At 59.2% G+C, this 16,101-nt stretch overlaps 1 protein-coding gene across 4 annotated transcripts in view; it reads left to right on the top strand.

Annotated features, from left to right (window-relative positions):
- The first annotated feature begins 4,537 nt into the window (after positions 1–4,537).
- NECTIN4 (nectin cell adhesion molecule 4) overlaps positions 4,538–16,101 on the top strand; it is a 16,671-nt gene continuing 5,107 nt past the window's right edge. For all 4 annotated transcript variants that reach the window (XM_025860712.2, XM_025860711.2, XM_073888202.1 and 1 more), the window contains exons 1-3: positions 4,538–4,791; positions 13,830–14,189; positions 15,497–15,787. In XM_025860712.2, coding sequence (XP_025716497.1) covers positions 4,716–4,791; positions 13,830–14,189; positions 15,497–15,787 — 727 coding nt within the window. In that variant the 5' untranslated portion in view covers positions 4,538–4,715. The remainder of the gene's footprint in view (positions 4,792–13,829; positions 14,190–15,496; positions 15,788–16,101) is intronic.

Genomic DNA, 16,101 nt, shown 5'->3' with positions numbered 1-16,101 from the left:
GCTTGGAAGACTGATTTCCATGAGGGCTCCCACTCTCGTCCTAGACCTGCCACGACCTGTTTCTGGAGCCTTCTAAAAGTGCCAGCCCATCCAGAGACACAGGGTCAAAGAATAAAGGCATCTGTCTCTTATCCCAGGCCCCGGGCCCTGAGTTGGTCCTGTATTTGCAGATGCCTGGGGAGCCTATGGGGTGAGAGCAAGGAGGAGGGGATTCTGCACCCAACGGCCTTCTGGGGAACAGGGCCCGCACGTGCCTTTTGCTGAGCCATCTTCCCCGGGTGGGTCACTCCAGCTGTAGACACCTTTAGGAACAAGCAGCTCCAGCCCCCTGAGCTCCAAGGGGTGTTGGGAGGCAACCAGGAAGTGTGGTTGCCATGAAGGAATGGGGCCGGGGACTGGGCGTCACTGGGCGTCACTGGGCGTCACTGGGCGTCACTGGGCCTGCAGCACAGGGAGATAGGAACAGCACCGCACGTGTCAGATGGAGCCTTCAGATGCAATCTCTTGGAAAACAAGATGCCACCATCCTAATACTGGGCACAGTGGCTCCAGCCCCAGGGGGCAAAGGTGTTTTTCAGTGGAGAAAAAGCTCCTGGAAACCATGCTCCGTATGGGGCTCTCTGCATGTGGGGGGCATCCTAGGAAGGAGCAGAAGTGAGCTTTAAGCCTTGGTCCTGGGGGATGGCATCAGAGTCCATATGAGCAGTCTTCCGCCACCACGTCCATCAGCACCCCCAAAGCCTTTCTGTACAAACTGTAGAAACCAAGGCAATGAGCAGCTCAGAAACAGCTTCCTCTCACACGGAGAAACAAAGCCGGGTAGAAATGGGCGGCAGACATTTTGTCCACACCAGGCTTCTACCTCGTTCCGCCAATTTATAATCCACTCTCGTCTCTCCCAAAGCCCGAGGGTCTCCCCTGCCCACCCCCCCCAAACCTCTGACTCTTCTCTGACCTGGGATCTCACCGCAAAGAGGGATGTTGCTCATCAAGGAGCTCTCTGGTTTACTCCCACCCCAACCCATCCTCCTGACCGCCCCCCAGCCCCCCCCCCCCCCGCCTTGACCAGCCCCCCCCCCCCCGCCCGACCCTCGCTCTCACTCTTCTCACCACCCCACCCCACGCATCCTTGTCCCTCCCTGACTCACCTCCAAGCCCCACTGACACAAACAAAACTTTCAGCACAACCCACTCGGACCGGTTTGGCTTAGGCGTGCAGCCTGCCATGGGGACAGAGATGAGTTGTAAGCAGATGCGTGGACACAAGCAGATTGTGAACATCTGCAGTTGTACTCGCAGGAACAGCCCCGAATCTGGATGCGGCAGGTGCACAGAGACAGGAAGGGAACACAGGCTGGTGGACCACAGCGTCCTTAAGTTTCTGTGTCCCAGCTCTCCTGACTGAGGGCTCACGGAGGGCACAGGGACCCTGTGTTAGGTGTCCCTGTCCCCTCCCTGGAGCCTACCCCGAAGCGGTGCTCACTAAGTGTCTGTGAGTACACTAAGGCAGGCAGGCACGCACGGCGATGCCACTCGGGCGGGTACACGCGCTGAAGATGCCACCCGGGCTTGAACTGCTCCCGTTCGTGGGGCCCAGACTTTGGGTGGGGGGAGGGGGGGCAGTGAGGAAGAAAGAACAGAACCCAGGAAACCAGGCACTGGCCTAGGCCTCCCCCAGCCAGGATTTTCTTCCAGCCCCAGCCCTGGAATCTGCCTTTCCCCAGGCCTCATCCCAGAGGAGGGAAGGAAGAGCCTAAGTGTGACGGCCTGTTCCCCCAAGAGCACGGCCCTCGTGAGACGCACAAGGGTGAGGGCACAGGGCGGAGAGTGAGTTGGAGATGGGTATTTGTTAGATGAGGGCGGGCCAGACTCCTACCTCAAACCAAGGCCAGGGGTGGCCGCCTGGCCTGAGTGCACCGGGTACGTCAATATTTATTTGACTGCACACGGGCAAGTCCCGCCTCCCCTCAGTGCTCCAAATGGCGGAGTAGGGGTGAGTGATGGAGGGGCTCACAGACTTCCTGGCCGGTGGCACTGTGGAGGGGTGGGGGTACACTGTGAATGGGAAGGTGGAGGCGATACAGGCGCTGGATGCCCACCCCGTGACCTAACTGCTGTCCCACCCCCCATGCCTCAGTTTCTCCTCCGGTTTCCTGGACCAGGAGGGGTGAATCCGTGGGAAGGAAAGGAGCTCCTCTGAAACCATGCGATAGGATCCAAGGTGTGATAATTATAATTATAACACGGGATGCTCCCCCCTCCCATCCCCCCGGCCCTACTCCGCCCCTGCCGCAGCGGATCTCAAAGCGGCATCGGGGTGAGGCTGCCCTTCCGGCACAGGCGGGGACCTAAGGAGGGGAAGGGGTTTGCCAAGGTGGAGGTGGAGAGAAACTGGGGAGTTTGGGCATCTGGCCTGGCCCTTGAGGCCACCCCTGACCCTCTGGAAGTAGCCCTCAAAGAAGAGGTTACGAGCACGGTCACTGCCAAGAGTTGGATCTAGACCAGAGTAGGGGGTCATGGTCCAGAGGCAGGGTGAGGGTCCGGGGGACGGCCCAGGACCAGGGGAGTCGGGATCTCCCCTTTACTGACCCTCCTGGACCACCCTTTCCATACTGACGTCCATCCACTCACCAATTCATGCCTTCGGCAAAAGTGTGTTCAGTGCCCACCAAGTGCCGCGGGCTGACCTAGCAGGGGTGACGGAGGCGAGGTCGTTGAACAAGCCTGACGGTTCCAGGAGTTCACAGACCCCAGCTCTGGTCCTGTGCCTCAGCTTCACACATTTGCTGGGTCCCTGGCACGCAGCAGGCTCCAATCCATGCTTTGTGAACCGAAGCTTACATTTAGGTAAGGAGATAAGATGTGCACAAATTATGGTACATAAGCTATAATAAAGGGACTAGCAGAGGCTGGGGAAGAACAGAGGGAGAAAGATTCATTTTGGGTGGGAGGAGCTGAGAAAGCTTCGTGGAAGATGTGGCATCTGAGGTCAGCTTTGAAAGATGAATGCGATTTTGACAGAGTTGGGGGTGTGGGCTGTGGGGTGTGGGAAATAGTCTACACAAGATGACCCTCCCTTACTGCTCTCGAGTCCTGCTTCCTGCCTCTGGCCACACAAAAGAGTCCTGCTGCAAAGCTTAACCTATATTTCCTTTTCTCAGGTTTCACTCCATATTTACCTGTTTGTTTGTTTTTTTTTAAGATTTTATTTATTTATTTGACAAAGAGAGAGAGACACAGCGAGAGAGGGAACACAAGCAGGGGGAGTGGGAGAGGGAGAAGCAGGCTTCCCACCGAGCAGGGAGCCCCATGCGGGGCTCGATCCCAGGACCCCGGGATCACGACCTGAGCGGAAGGCAGATGCTTAACGACTGAGCCACCCAGGCGCCCCTTACCTGTTTTGTTTTGTTTTTTTAGCCCCAGTCTGCGAGTGAGCTTGTCCCTCCCCTTCACCCAGTTTTCAGGGAGTTCAGAGCTTGCTCCCTTCCTCTGGCTACCCCAGATTGGCCAGGAAGGTTTTGTGTGACTTGGTGGTGACATTTTATGCACATGGTCCTACGAGTGTGAGTATACTTACAAGGATACAAGGACAGAGTATTTGAAATGAAGATTACCCTTGCAAAGTCCAGACATGTGCTCTCGTCCCAGGACCATGGCATAAAAGGGTAAAACGAACCATGGAGAGTTGGTGCTGATGCACTTTGGGGATTCCTGGCCGGGTAACAGGGAGGTGTTGAAGCTGAGAGAGGGTCCCTCCAGGGAGGCCAGGAGTCTGCGGGGCTAATTTCTCCATCAGTCCTTTGGCTTCTCCTACGGATGATGGGACCCAGGAGGGCGTCACTTAAGCTCCTTCTCCGGGGTCTTTGAACTAGATCCCTGTCTCAGAGATAGAGATGTCCAAGAAAACCGTGTTACCATCGAAGCTGTGTGTCCTCCAGCAAGCCCGTTCCCCTCTCTGGGCCCCTTTTCTCATCTGGAGAATGAGGTGTATGGGCCAATACTGTACTTCTCAGTTCCCGGCTTCTCTGATTCTCAGCATCAAAGCTGAGCCCCTCCAGGAGATTGGGGAACTTGGCAAGGCCCTGGGGAGGCAGCAAGGCTAGTTAGGGTGCGGGATGCTTGGGTTCCTTTCCACCCACAAGGGCCTTGCCCCTGTTCCTCCTGGCCTGGTGCCTCCCTCTTTGAGCCACCCTGGGCCTTCTTCTACCCCGCCCCCCCCACACACACACCTTGCCTCTCCCTTCCCAGCCCCTTCCATGCTGCCAGGTAAAGCCTGGAGCTGACAATGGGATCCCCCCCACCCACCGCCAGGTCCTTCCCTCCCTCCCTCCCTCCCTCCCTCCGTGGCGCCCATTAGCTAGCCCAGGCCGTGGGGGCGGTGGCTGCTGAGTCTCCGTGCCAGGCCCCACCCCCGGAGACGCACCTGTTCTGACCTGCTGAGCAGGTTCCCAGGTTTCTGCCGCCGTCGTCGTTGGCCACGGCGTGGGAAGCAGCTCTGGGGGAGCTCGGAGCTCCCGACCACGGCTTTTTGGGGGCAGCTCAAGCTGGGTGGGCAGAGCGGGGCTGGGTCCCCAGCAGAGACCCCCAGAGGGACAGGCAGGTGGACCCGGTGATCTCCTGCCTCCTGGGTCGGTGCCCTCTCCAGCTCTAGAGCCGGCTCCCAGGGAGAACTCGGTGGAACTTCAGAACCACTGGGCAGCTCTGCCTTCCGACCGATGGCCCTGTCCCTGGGAGCCGAGATGTGGGGGCCCGAGGCCCTGCTGCTACTGCTGCTGCTGGCATCATTTACAGGTAGGACTCGGCCGGACCGTCAGGACCCCTGTGTCTGAGGCCAAGCCAGCGCGCGCACGCGCACGCACACCCGCACTGACGCGCGCACACAAAAACATTCTCTTTCCTTTGACTCTGGACTGAGGAACCGATCTCTCTCTCCCACCCCCCCTGCCAGGAGTGCCTCCGCGAGAGCCGGGGTCACTCTTCCCCCTTCGTGACCTCTTTCTGCCCCGGGCCATGTCACTATGTCTGGGGTCCCCAACCACCTCTGCCATCGCTTTGCCTAAGCCAGAGCTGCCTCCGGGGGGAGAGACGTGCTGGCCCCGGACAGGTGGGCGGGGGGGGGGGGGGGTGGCGGCACAGGTGGGGACCCTCTCACCCCAGGGCTTCCTGGAGGCTCCTTCGCCTGCCTCCCCCCCCACGCCAGGCTCCAAAACTGCTGACTGGCGCTGGGCTGACTCAGGGCTGAGCAGGTTTTAGCAGTCATCAGGGTGTAGGAAGCCTGATGCCCCAGAGAGTGGACAGGGCATTCCTGTTACCTTCTCTCCTCTCCATGATGTCCTAGAGGTCGGAGCCCCTGCTGGGAGACAACTGGGGAGCTGGAAGCTCCTTCACTCTGGCCCCTCTTTTTCCCTGGGCACACTGTTAAATGCCAGGGTGGTCAGGTGGGCGCGATACTTAGATGAGTGGGGGTCTAGGGTAGGGTACCTTCTAGATAGGGTGCAGCCTCATTTGTTTATTCCCTGTCCCCTTATTTCCTCGACTAGATGCCTTATGTTGCTCTTGCCTAGTGCATATAAATTACAGGAATTTATAATCTTTGGAGTGGGGGGGGAGAGAGAGAGAGAGAGACAGAGACAGAGACAGAGACTGTGTGTGTGTGTGTGTGTGTGTGTGTGTCTATGCGTGTGTGTGCACGGTGAGGCCACAGTGGGATTCCCTAGGCTGTTTCCAAGGTAAAGAATAACTGAGGAATCCTGGTCCTTGGAAGACAGAGCCCTACCTAGATCGGCCCAGGTGCAGTTGCAAGGGAGTCTCATCGTCCGGCAGCGCCCAGCAGTGACTCCCTACTCTGTCCCCAGCTGAAGCTGTGGGGAGAATGAGGCATAGATGTGTGGGTGGGTGGGCATCGCTTTTGCGCTGAGCTTACAATGGAAGGGACGGAAGGGTCGTTGGCCGGTCTCCAATCACAGGATACTGAGCTCCAACCCCTGCCTCTCACCCCTGTCTTAATTCCCATTTTCCAGACAATCCTCCTCACGTGCTCAGGCCCAGAGGGTGGGGTCTTGTCCCTGGGGCCAGGGAACTTACTTGGCAGCCACTTTTCTGCGGGATCTACCCACCCCTGAAGGACAGAGCCATGGGGTCTCAGGACGTGGAAGGGATCAGAGAGGTCACCACTCTAACTGCCTCATTTTCCAGATGGGAAAACTGAGAGAAATAGGTAGGCAAGTGACGTCTTAAGATTACTCCATGTTAGGGGCGTCTGGACGGCTCAGCCACCAGGTTGAGCATCAGGCTCTTGATTTCAGCTCAGGTCATGATCTCAGGGTCGTGGGATTGAGGCCCGTGTTGGGCTCTGCATTGGGCTGGCACTGGGCATGGAGTCTGCTTAAGATTCTCTCTCTCCCTCTGCCCCTCCCCCACCCACTGCTCACACACACACTCTCTCTCCCTCAAAAAAAAAAAGGATTACTAGTGTTAGAAGTATGACCAGGGTGAGTGTCTTGGTCTCCCAACCCCTCGCCCATTAAAGGCTCGCACATCTGGGTGCACGCTGGGTGCAGCTGGGGTACCAGGTGCTGGAGACGCAGTGGGGACAAGACATGGTCCCCGCCTTCTTTTTCCAGGACACAAAGCTGTTCTTGCTAAGAGAAGCCCAGGGAAGGGGAGAGGAGACCTCTTGTAATCAGGGCATCACCCTGACCTTGCCCACTGCCTGATGGACAGGTGCCGTGGCTTCGGCAGTACCCTGGCCCCAGGCTTATCCCCGGTGGCCGGTGCCCAGTGAGCCACCACTCTGCTGCAGCTGCTTAGGACCTGTGCAGAGCTGGAGGGTGCTCTGAAGCCTGGAGCTTGGTTCCCAACATCAGCTTCCCAGCCTGATACCCACCTCCACTGCCACCCCATTCTGGCTCCACTGTGTGTAACCCCCCCGGAAGCAGGACTATTTCTTGTCTCTGAAAAACCCTTGGGCTGGCAGTCAGGAGTCTTGCGTTCTGGCCCCATTTCCGCTATGAATTTGCTAGGTGACCTTGGGCAGCTAAGAGGGTGGACTTCAGCAGACCAGGAGGTAAGACCTGACGGTCTCCACGGGCCTTCCAGCTCTGCAATCCTATGGCTCTGTGACTGTCCAGCCCCCGGGGGCGGGGGGGCTGCTGGAGGAGATGAGGCTGGCTGTGGTGATGCCAGGGGAAATGTCCTGACCCATCTCTCAGCGGGGACCAAGGGTGGCTGTATCCTGGATGCTGCCTTCTGCCCCTGCCCTGCTGCAAATCAGAGCACCCCCCCAGCTCCTGGGCCATTAGAGCTCTGAGCCCCAGGGCCCTGCCCCACCCCAATAGGGAGAGGAGCCCAGGCTTGGGAGGCTCCTGACACCACAGCTCTTTGTCTCTTCTTAATGGGATGAGTTTCCGGGTGAGGTCCCCTCCCTTCTCCCTCCCCCATCTCCTGCCCCAGGGCCGAGGGGCCCAAATCTACAGGCACCCCTCCAGTAGGATGCTAGTTTCTAGCTCTTTGTCTGGGCCCAACTGGGTCCTGTAGGACCAGAGGGTGAGGGCTTCCCTGAATTCTGTGGTCTGCCCTCCAAGGGTTAGGATCAGCTTTCTACCTGAGGTTAGTTCCCTAGAAAGGGAGGGGCCCCATCCCTCCTTTTCTACTCCTGTTTACAGAGGGGGGCAGGCCCTCTCCTGCAGGACCTACCCCAACCCAGGGAAGCCAGAAAGGGAGGCATATTCCCCACCCAAGGTAGCAGGAACTAGGGGAATCCCGGGGAAGCCCTGTGGCCCCAGTGACCTTGGCCCCAACCTAGTGTTTCAGGGGGGCTGGCCTAAGGGGACCCTCGCTACAGAGATAGCAGTGGGGGGTTTGCCGCAGAGCCCATGGTCCCAGCTTCTAGCGCACCATGTCGGGGCCCTGGAGCCCTCTAGGCTGAGGAGGACGGCCACTGTAGGGAGCAGGCCTCGTGAGGGAAGGAGGCGGGGACTTTCTGGCCCCCACAACTTCCCCTAGCACTGACCAAGGGCTAGCCGAGAGAAGGGCTGGGAGTGGGGTGAGGAGCTGAGTCAGGAGGGAAGGGAGGAGAGGAGCCAGGGCTGGATCTGAACACTGAATCTAACACGAAGGTCGAAGGTCAAGTTCAGACCTGGGAGCCTGTGAAGGAGGTGGGGTGATCTGTCTCACTGGGCCTGGGAGCTTCTGGCCTCAGGGGCTTTTCCCCTAGATTGCTGGCCACCCCCTTCCTGCTGGCCTTTAAGACTGGTGTGTCCTGAGAGCTGGGCTGAGGCGATGATCTGGGGTGGGGCAGAGCTGGCCCCCAGTTTGGGGGGGTTGGCTGGCAGGATTTCGGGGTGGGGGTGGCTAGGATCTCAGGAGTTTGGGAGAAGCTGAATGCCGGGTCTCCCACCCACAGTGTGGCTGTTGTGGTGACTCAGCCGGGCTCAGACTCTGGCTCCGGGGGGTTTAGGGGACTTATCTGTGCTGGGAGCTGTGTCTGGGCCAGAGCCGGGCTGCCTCAAGGCCTGTCCTCCTGCATTGTTCTCGCCTCCCTTTGGGATTGGTATGGCCCCCCTCCCCAGACACTAATCTGTGGGTGGGCACTTTGCCCGGGTTGGGAAGCTCTCACTAAGCTGGGGGGCTTAGGACAATGGGGGCTAAGTGAGGGATGGGGATGAAGGCAGAGGGAGAATCTCCTGGTTTTCAGAGTTCCTTAGCACTCCAAGGCCAAGGTTGTTGGGGGGGGGGGGGGGGGGGGAGAAAACGGGCTCACAGGTTGTTGATGCCACCTGTCCCAAATGGGGGGCCTCGGGGCTCCTCCCCGGTCCTCTCTTCCCCCAGACTCTCCCCCATGTTCTAGCTCTGTCTGGTAGAGGCCGCTGCTGTGTGGTGAGGGGAGGCAAGAGTTAACAAAGGAGAATGAGCCCCCCCCCAGTTTGGACCCCTCCCCTTAGCCCTAGGCAAGACCCCCCCCCTTCCCACCAAACCCACACCAGACAACCCTCACCCCAGGCCTGGAGCTGGAGCTGGTTTTTCTGGTGCTGGCTGCAGCAGAGGCCTGACAGATTCCCAGGGAGAGGCCTCCTGGGGGGCCAGAGGGGCTGGGGGGGCTCCCGGGGGGAGTGGTGAGAAGGGTGGCAGTCCTTCTAGCAGGAACCTGAGGAGCAAGGGTAGGGTGAGCTTTTGTTTCGTTCTGCTGGGGAGCCCTGGGTGGCAATTTCCCATCACCTGGAGGGACAGTGACCTCATCTCTGGGTACCTATCTCCACCTGAGATGAATCTGCCCTCAAGTCTGGGGTGAGGTGGGGAGGGGCGCCTGGCGACGCTCCAGCTGGGATGCAGAGGCCAAGGTGCAGAGCCACACACCAAGGGCAGCTAAGACAGACAGACATGCAGCAGCCCCAGGAGAAACCGACATCAAAATATTTACTCTGCATTCAGGCTCGCGCGGGCCAGGGACGGGCACCGTGCATGCAGACTGGTGAGACGCACACGGAACAGCGCCTGCACGCACGTTCACACGCATGTGCCACTGCACGGCTCCTCTCTCCCGCCGCCAACAAGCACCTACACTTCCCTAAAGATGAGACCAAGAGCACATACAAGTGCGAAACACTCCCCAGTTGAAGGAAGGAGCTGGCCTCCCTTGTGAGCCCAGCACTGAGACCCGCCAGGCCCTCTCCCGAAGATGTCACACATTCAGACGTGGAGGCTCACACTGACTCCCTTCCTCCCCCTCACAGACCCTCCTCCAGGACCCCTGCGTGTGCCCCTATCTGCACCAGCAGGGATACTGATGGAGAAAGGCCCCTCATAAAGAGAAGCCTCCTTCCCCAAAGACGCTGTGATCTGTGGCTGCCAGCCTCAGTGTCCCCTCCTGAGATCAGAGGCCGGGCCTCACCCAGAGAGGGAAGCTGGGACCCAGGCCCGGCGTAGGGAGCAAGGCAGCCAACCCAGGCCAGGAGCGGAGGGCCTGTCTGGGAGCGGGCGGGGTACACAGAGGGCAGGGCCCCAAAGAGGCCCGTGGGGGCCTGGCCAGGGGTGGGGGAGGCTGAGGGCAGGGATCCCGTCTGGCTAGTTGGGCCTGTTCTTTCCCTTGCGCAAGGTGGTGGCTGGTGGCGGCTGTGGCTAGGCCTGCTGCTGTGTGGCAGCCTCTGAATCACCGCGGCTCCGGACCAGCGTCCCGGTGCTCCCGGGAGGAGGGGTGGGCACGGGCGGAGGGAGGAGCGCCCAGCCAGCAGAGTCCACCGGCCTCAGCAAACAGTGTGCTGCGGAAGGGTCCGTGGGCTTGGCCCGGCCTGGCAACTACATGCCCGCGGGGTGACCTCACCAGGCAGGCGGTGTGTCTCCTTTGCTCTGGTGACATCATCATGCTGACGCCGGGCGGGCACCGGGTGGGGGAGAGGAGGAGGAGGCGGTCTTGGCCTGCCCTGGCCTGGAAGTCTGGGCTTCTGAGTCCAGTTAGCCCAGGACGGGGATTCTAGAGCCCAAGTTCTCTCTTCCTTCCGTTGTAGCCTGTGCATGCATGCGTGTGTGTGCGCGCGTGCGTGTGTGCGCGCGTGCATGTGTGTGCGCGCGTGCATGTGTGTGTGTGCATGAACTGGAGGAGGGTGTTGCCCCCAGCTGAGATGCTCCGGCTCAATAGTGGATTTAGGACAGTGGGGGGCTGTGGGAGAGGTCCTGAAGGGACTCTCCTGTTTTCCGGGGTACCTCATCCCGCAAAGCTTGGGCTTATCACTGGGGAGTGGGGATCTTGCACCCACAGGGAGGGACGTGGAGGATTGTGACTCAGGCATATATATGCCTGTTGTGCCCTGGAGAAGGTATATGTCGGGGAAAACGTGGGTGACTAGTTGTGGAGAGAGGCAGATGGTTGGCAAGTGTAGGGATAGGGAAGGAAAATATGCCATCTGACATTGTCTCAGAAATAGTCTTTAGGAAGGTTTGAGCGTCCTGGTGGAGCAGGGCTTGGGATCCGTGGGACCGCAGACACCATGTGCCGGGGGCTGAGCCCCTATCTCAAGCCCACCTCCAGCCCCTCCTTGGCAGCCCTGCACCCTCCAGCGCCGGGAGGAGGTGTCTGGGAGGGGCACCGGTTGTTAGCTGGACTCCCAGGCTGGGCTGGGTGGGACCAAGACCAGCTTAGGCAGGTCAGGGCCCTGGTATCTGGCCCTGCAGGTCTGTCCCGTCCTGTTCGGGTCCTCCCAACAGCATCCCCCCTCCCTCCACCCCTGCTAGCAGGGCCATGGGACCCTCTCCCCCTGGCCCGGGCTCTGCCCCACTGGAACCCTCTGGTCCACTCTCGTGGGGCTTCACCTTCTCCCTCCATAACTGCCCCCTCCGCCCACTTCTTTCTCCCTATGTGAGTCCAGAGCTGCTCCGTTTGGCAGCGAACCCAGGTAGCCAGCCTAGCCTGCCTCCACCCCTGGTCGCCATGCCAGCCCCCTCCTTGTCTGCCCAGCCCAACCAAAGGTTCAGTCCTCTTCCTTCTACCCTTCCTTCTTCGACCCCTCTCTCTCTCTCTTGCTCTCATTCATTCAGTCAGTCAGTAAAATTAATCGGGCACCTGTTACGTGCCAAGAATGCCAGCCACGTGTCCCTGAGCACTAAATCAGAAACCAGGTTTCCCTATGTGACGTGAGACCCAGTTTCTACTCTCGGGGAGCTCTGTCCGGTGAGAGAGGCGGACAAGAGAAGGGTGAACACCACCCAGGGGATAAAGTACGATGGTGAGGCGAGAGCAGGGCGCTAGGGCAGAACGGGGCGGGGGCACCTCACGCTGCCCGAGGCGGGGGTGGGGGTGGGGAAGGGAGGACTCCGGGAGGAGGTGATGTCTAAGCGGAGTCCTAAAGGATGAGGAGGAGTTACCCAGACAGTGATGAGTAGGAGCCACCAGACATAGGGAGGAGGGCCTTCCCGGAGGCGCACAGTGTGAGCAAGGTGTGCGCAGTGCTGGTCAGAGGCAGGGCCTACGCACTTCTGGTTGTTGCCGGATGTCCGTTCCAAGGCAAGAAGCTCTTGCCATCCCAGGGAGAGCCCTCCCTCTGCCCCCAGCCCTATGCTTCCCACGCTTTATTCCCCAGCTCCACATTTATTTCTTCCCGACCCTGAGCTTCCTCAAGCCCTGCCTCCTTCCTAAGTTACTCATCCTAGAAACCCAGCACTTGCCTTTGTCTTTTGTCTTTCTTTCTTTTTTTTTTTTTTTAAAGATTTTATTTATTTATTTGACAGAGAGAGAGAGAGAGAGAGAGAGGGAACACAAGCAGGGGCAGTGGGAGAGGGAGAAGCAGGCTCTCGGCTGAGCGGGGAGCCCCATGTGGGGGATGGGATCATGACCTGAGCCGAAGGCGGACGCTTAACGACTGAGCCACCCAGGCGCCCCCTGTCTTTTGTCTTTCATCTCTCCTTCTGGTCAGTGATCAAATCCTGCTGAGTCTCCCCCAGGGCTGTCCCCTCCTCCCCGGTGCTGTAGCACGAAGGGTTTCTAGTGAGTCTCGGGTCTTCAGGGTCCCTGCTTTCTAGTTGGGAGGGCATGTCGCACTGGCCCCCCGCTGCAGTGACCCCCCATGACTCCCTTTGCCTGGTGTGGAAGGCCCGACCTCGTGTCCCGCTCCTGCTCAACACACACCCTCTGCCTTAGGTGTGTCCTTCCCCCTCTGCTTCCTGAACCAACCAACCTCTTCACCCCTTGGGTTTGCCCACCTTGGCCCCTCACCTGGAACCCCGTTCCGGGTCTCTCCCCCTCCTGGTCCTACCCAACTCCCGCCTCAGGCCCTCCCACAGAACTCAGGTCCCCAGTAACTGTCCCATCCCACAGCTTGCCTGCAACACGCCACTGAGCACTAAATCCGAGACTGTCACACCTTTCTGTGTTTGTCCGCAAATGTACTTCTTCCTCCTGAACAGATCTCAGGTTCCATGAGGGCAAGGAAGGGATCCTTCTTTGAAAATGAGGTGACGTGAGAGCTACCCCGGGGTGCTTTGTTACTGTTCCTCATCAAGGCACCCTTCCTCGCTGGTCCCCGCCTCGGCTCCTCGGCTTCGGGCTCCCCGTCCTGACCCTGTCGCGGGGTGTCTGCCCTGACCTCACCTCTCCGGGCCTCTGACCTGGGACCTCTCTGTCTTCGATGACTTGCTCATTCCTGTATCCGAGCCTTGGTTCATGCCATTCCTCCCACATGGAATACCTTCTTCTCTCTGGGAATCCAGGTCTCTCATCTTCAAGCCATGAAAAGAATGTTCTGAAGGGCCTCTCGGGATGGACCCTTCCCACACTACATGCCCCATCCTAGACGCCAACTGTTTTCAACCCCTGCCTTGGCTCCTGGCCACACCTCCTGAAAGCAGTCACTTCCCCCCCCACCCCCCCCCCCCGTGGTAGGTTGGACCTTCGGTGAAAGTCTGTCCCTGGCTTCCCTGGTCTTTGGGCGCATAGAATCCATTTCCCCGAGAGGACCGTGAGCTCCCTGAGGGCAGAGGCTGGGTAACTCTCTTCCAGCTAGAGCCTCCCACCTCACACTTGCCCCGGACAGGATCCTGGGCTGGGAGAGGGTGTGACTCTTGCCGCCAGCGACCCAGTGGCCTTAGGCAAATCACTTCCTGTCTCCGGGTCTCAGTTTCCTCAGCTGTTAAAAAGTTGATAATGACGCCCACCTCTTGGGAAGGTTTTGTGGATCTTATGAGGTAATGGACGAAACGCGCTTGGCAAGCAGAAAGTGCTCCAGGAGTTCTGGTGGCCTTCGCTGTCATCACGCATAAGTGTCCCGTTCCCCCCCCCCCCCCCCCCCCCCCCCCGTCCGGCGGCCCCCCCAATCTTGGCCGCTCCTGTCCGCCCCCTGCAGGCCGGTGCCGGCCAGGCGAGCTGGAGACCTCGGACCTGGTGACCGTGGTGCTGGGCCAGGACGCCAAGCTGCCCTGCTTCTACCGAGGCGACCCCGGCGAGCAGGTGGGGCAGGTGGCGTGGGCGCGGGTGGACGCGGGCGAGGGCCCCCGGGAGCTGGCGCTGCTGCACTTCCAATACGGGCTGCACGTGAGCGCGGCCTACGAGGGCCGCGTGGAGCAGCCGCCGCCCCCACGGAGCCCCCTGGACGGCGCGGTGCTCCTGCGCAACGCGGTGCAGGCGGACGAGGGCGAGTACGAGTGCCGCGTCAGCACCTTCCCCTCCGGCAGCTTCCAGGCGCGGCTGCGGCTCCGCGTGCTGGGTAAGTGGGGCAGCCCGGGGTCGTCGGGGGGGGGGGGTCGGCTGCGTGTGCAGGGGCCCCAGGTCCGCGCCCGCGCCTTCGAGGGCAGAAGCCGGGGGACGCAGAGATGGGGTCTGCAGAAAGGCACGGGGCCGAGGAAGAGCGGGAAGAAGAGGGGAGGGGGGCCTGCACGGGTGAGGGATCCTCATCCAGCCCGTGCTCCCAGCCAATCTAGAAATTCTCGGCAAGTGACCTCAGCAGCTTGCTCCCTACCGCTCTGTCCGTCTTGGGGAAGAATCCATGTATTAGAATATTCTTCCGTCTGTTGACCTGCACTCCCCACCTCGGTCACTTTCGCCGTCGGAAGCCATGTGGCCCAGGCTCATTCTGTCTTCCGCAGCCCAGCCTTTCAAAGGGCTGGGGATCTTCGTCGTTCCTCTCCCCACCCCACCCCCATCTCCTCTTCTGGAAGCTACACGTGCTAGTCTCTGCTACAGTTCTACCCAAAGCACTCATTCACAGCCTCTCTCGCAGTCCTGGGCTCCATGGTTTTAAAAATGTGGGGCTGAGATATGGACGTGCAGACCCAGCTCGGACCAGCGAGGCTGATAACTTTTCTTGATCTGGACCTTGGGTGAATGTGGTTGGACTGGAGATCACAATCGCTTTAAACCACTACTTTGCACTGTGGGCTCTTATGGTCCACGGATGCCCTAGACCTGTGGCCTAGTTAAATCTTTTCCATCTTGTGCTTGAGCTGTTCATGTTAGGAAGATAAAAAATAAAGGCCTTTAGTTTCCCTTTATCCACGTGGAACTTAGCAACGCTAGCCTTGGGGGTGAAAATCCTGAGTGTGAATCTAGACTTCGTCCCCTTTAGAGCTGACGATCTGGGACAAATCATTTAGCCTCCCCGAGCTTCAGTTTCCTCTCTTGTGACTCAGGGGTAATGATCCCTACTTTGCTGGTCTGTTGACAGGATTAAATGAAATCACATTGGTAAAGTGTTTAGCACAATACCTGGCTCATAGCAAGTGCTTAATAGGTGGTGGCTATGATTATTAGGATATAGATGTTGTCTGGTTGGTTTTGTATTTGCTTCATTATGTTTATTAAAAAATGATCCATGCTCATGGTAAAAAAATCGAACAGTAGAGAAAGGTACGAAGTCGGCTGAAATTCCACCACTCATCTGGTGCCTGTGTTCGTGAAATAAGAGAAAAAAAAAAAAGAGCCTGAAAATGTTTGCCTGTGCAAGACTGAGCCGGGACGGGGCAGGGCCTCCTGATGGGTGTGCTGACCGTGACCCCTGCCTCCCACCACCTACAGTGCCTCCCCTGCCCTCACTGAACCCCGGGCCAGCGCTAGAAGAGGGCCAGGGCCTAACGCTGGCAGCCTCCTGCACGGCAGAGGGCAGCCCAGCCCCCAGCGTGACCTGGGACACGGAGGTCAAGGGCACAGCGTCCAGCCGCTCCTTCAAGCACTCCCGCTCAGCTGCTGTCACTTCAGAGTTCCACCTGGTGCCAAGCCGCAGCATGAATGGGCAGCCCCTCACCTGCGTGGTGTCCCACCCTGGCCTGCTCCAGGACCAGAGGATCACCCACATCCTCCAAGTGGCCTGTGAGTACTTGGATCTTGGGTAGAGAGACCCTGAACCACCCCAGTCTGGCCAGGCTGGATCCCGAAGGCCCCCTGGTGTGGCCTAGAGGGCACTAGTGCGAAGGGAGACGCCCAGGAGCCCATCCCAGATGACCTTGACAGATCACTCAGACCCCTCTGACCTTCTGACCTTCTGACCTTCAGTGCCCTCCTGTTTACAAAGGAGATTGCCCTGCTCCACAGGGTTGTTGGGAGAATCGGGTATAAACATGAGATTGAAAGCACTTTTTTGGAAATACCCGAAGACAGACAGGCTTTTTTTTTTTTTTTAAGAT

This window comes from Callorhinus ursinus, unplaced genomic scaffold (genome assembly GCF_003265705.2).
Source record: "Callorhinus ursinus isolate GAN/ISIS: 27379988/994484 unplaced genomic scaffold, GSC_fseal_2.0 scaffold88, whole genome shotgun sequence".
NCBI lineage: Eukaryota > Metazoa > Chordata > Mammalia > Carnivora > Otariidae > Callorhinus > Callorhinus ursinus.
Note: the sequence above shows the minus strand (reverse complement) of the source record. Positions and strands in the feature narration are given on the sequence as shown.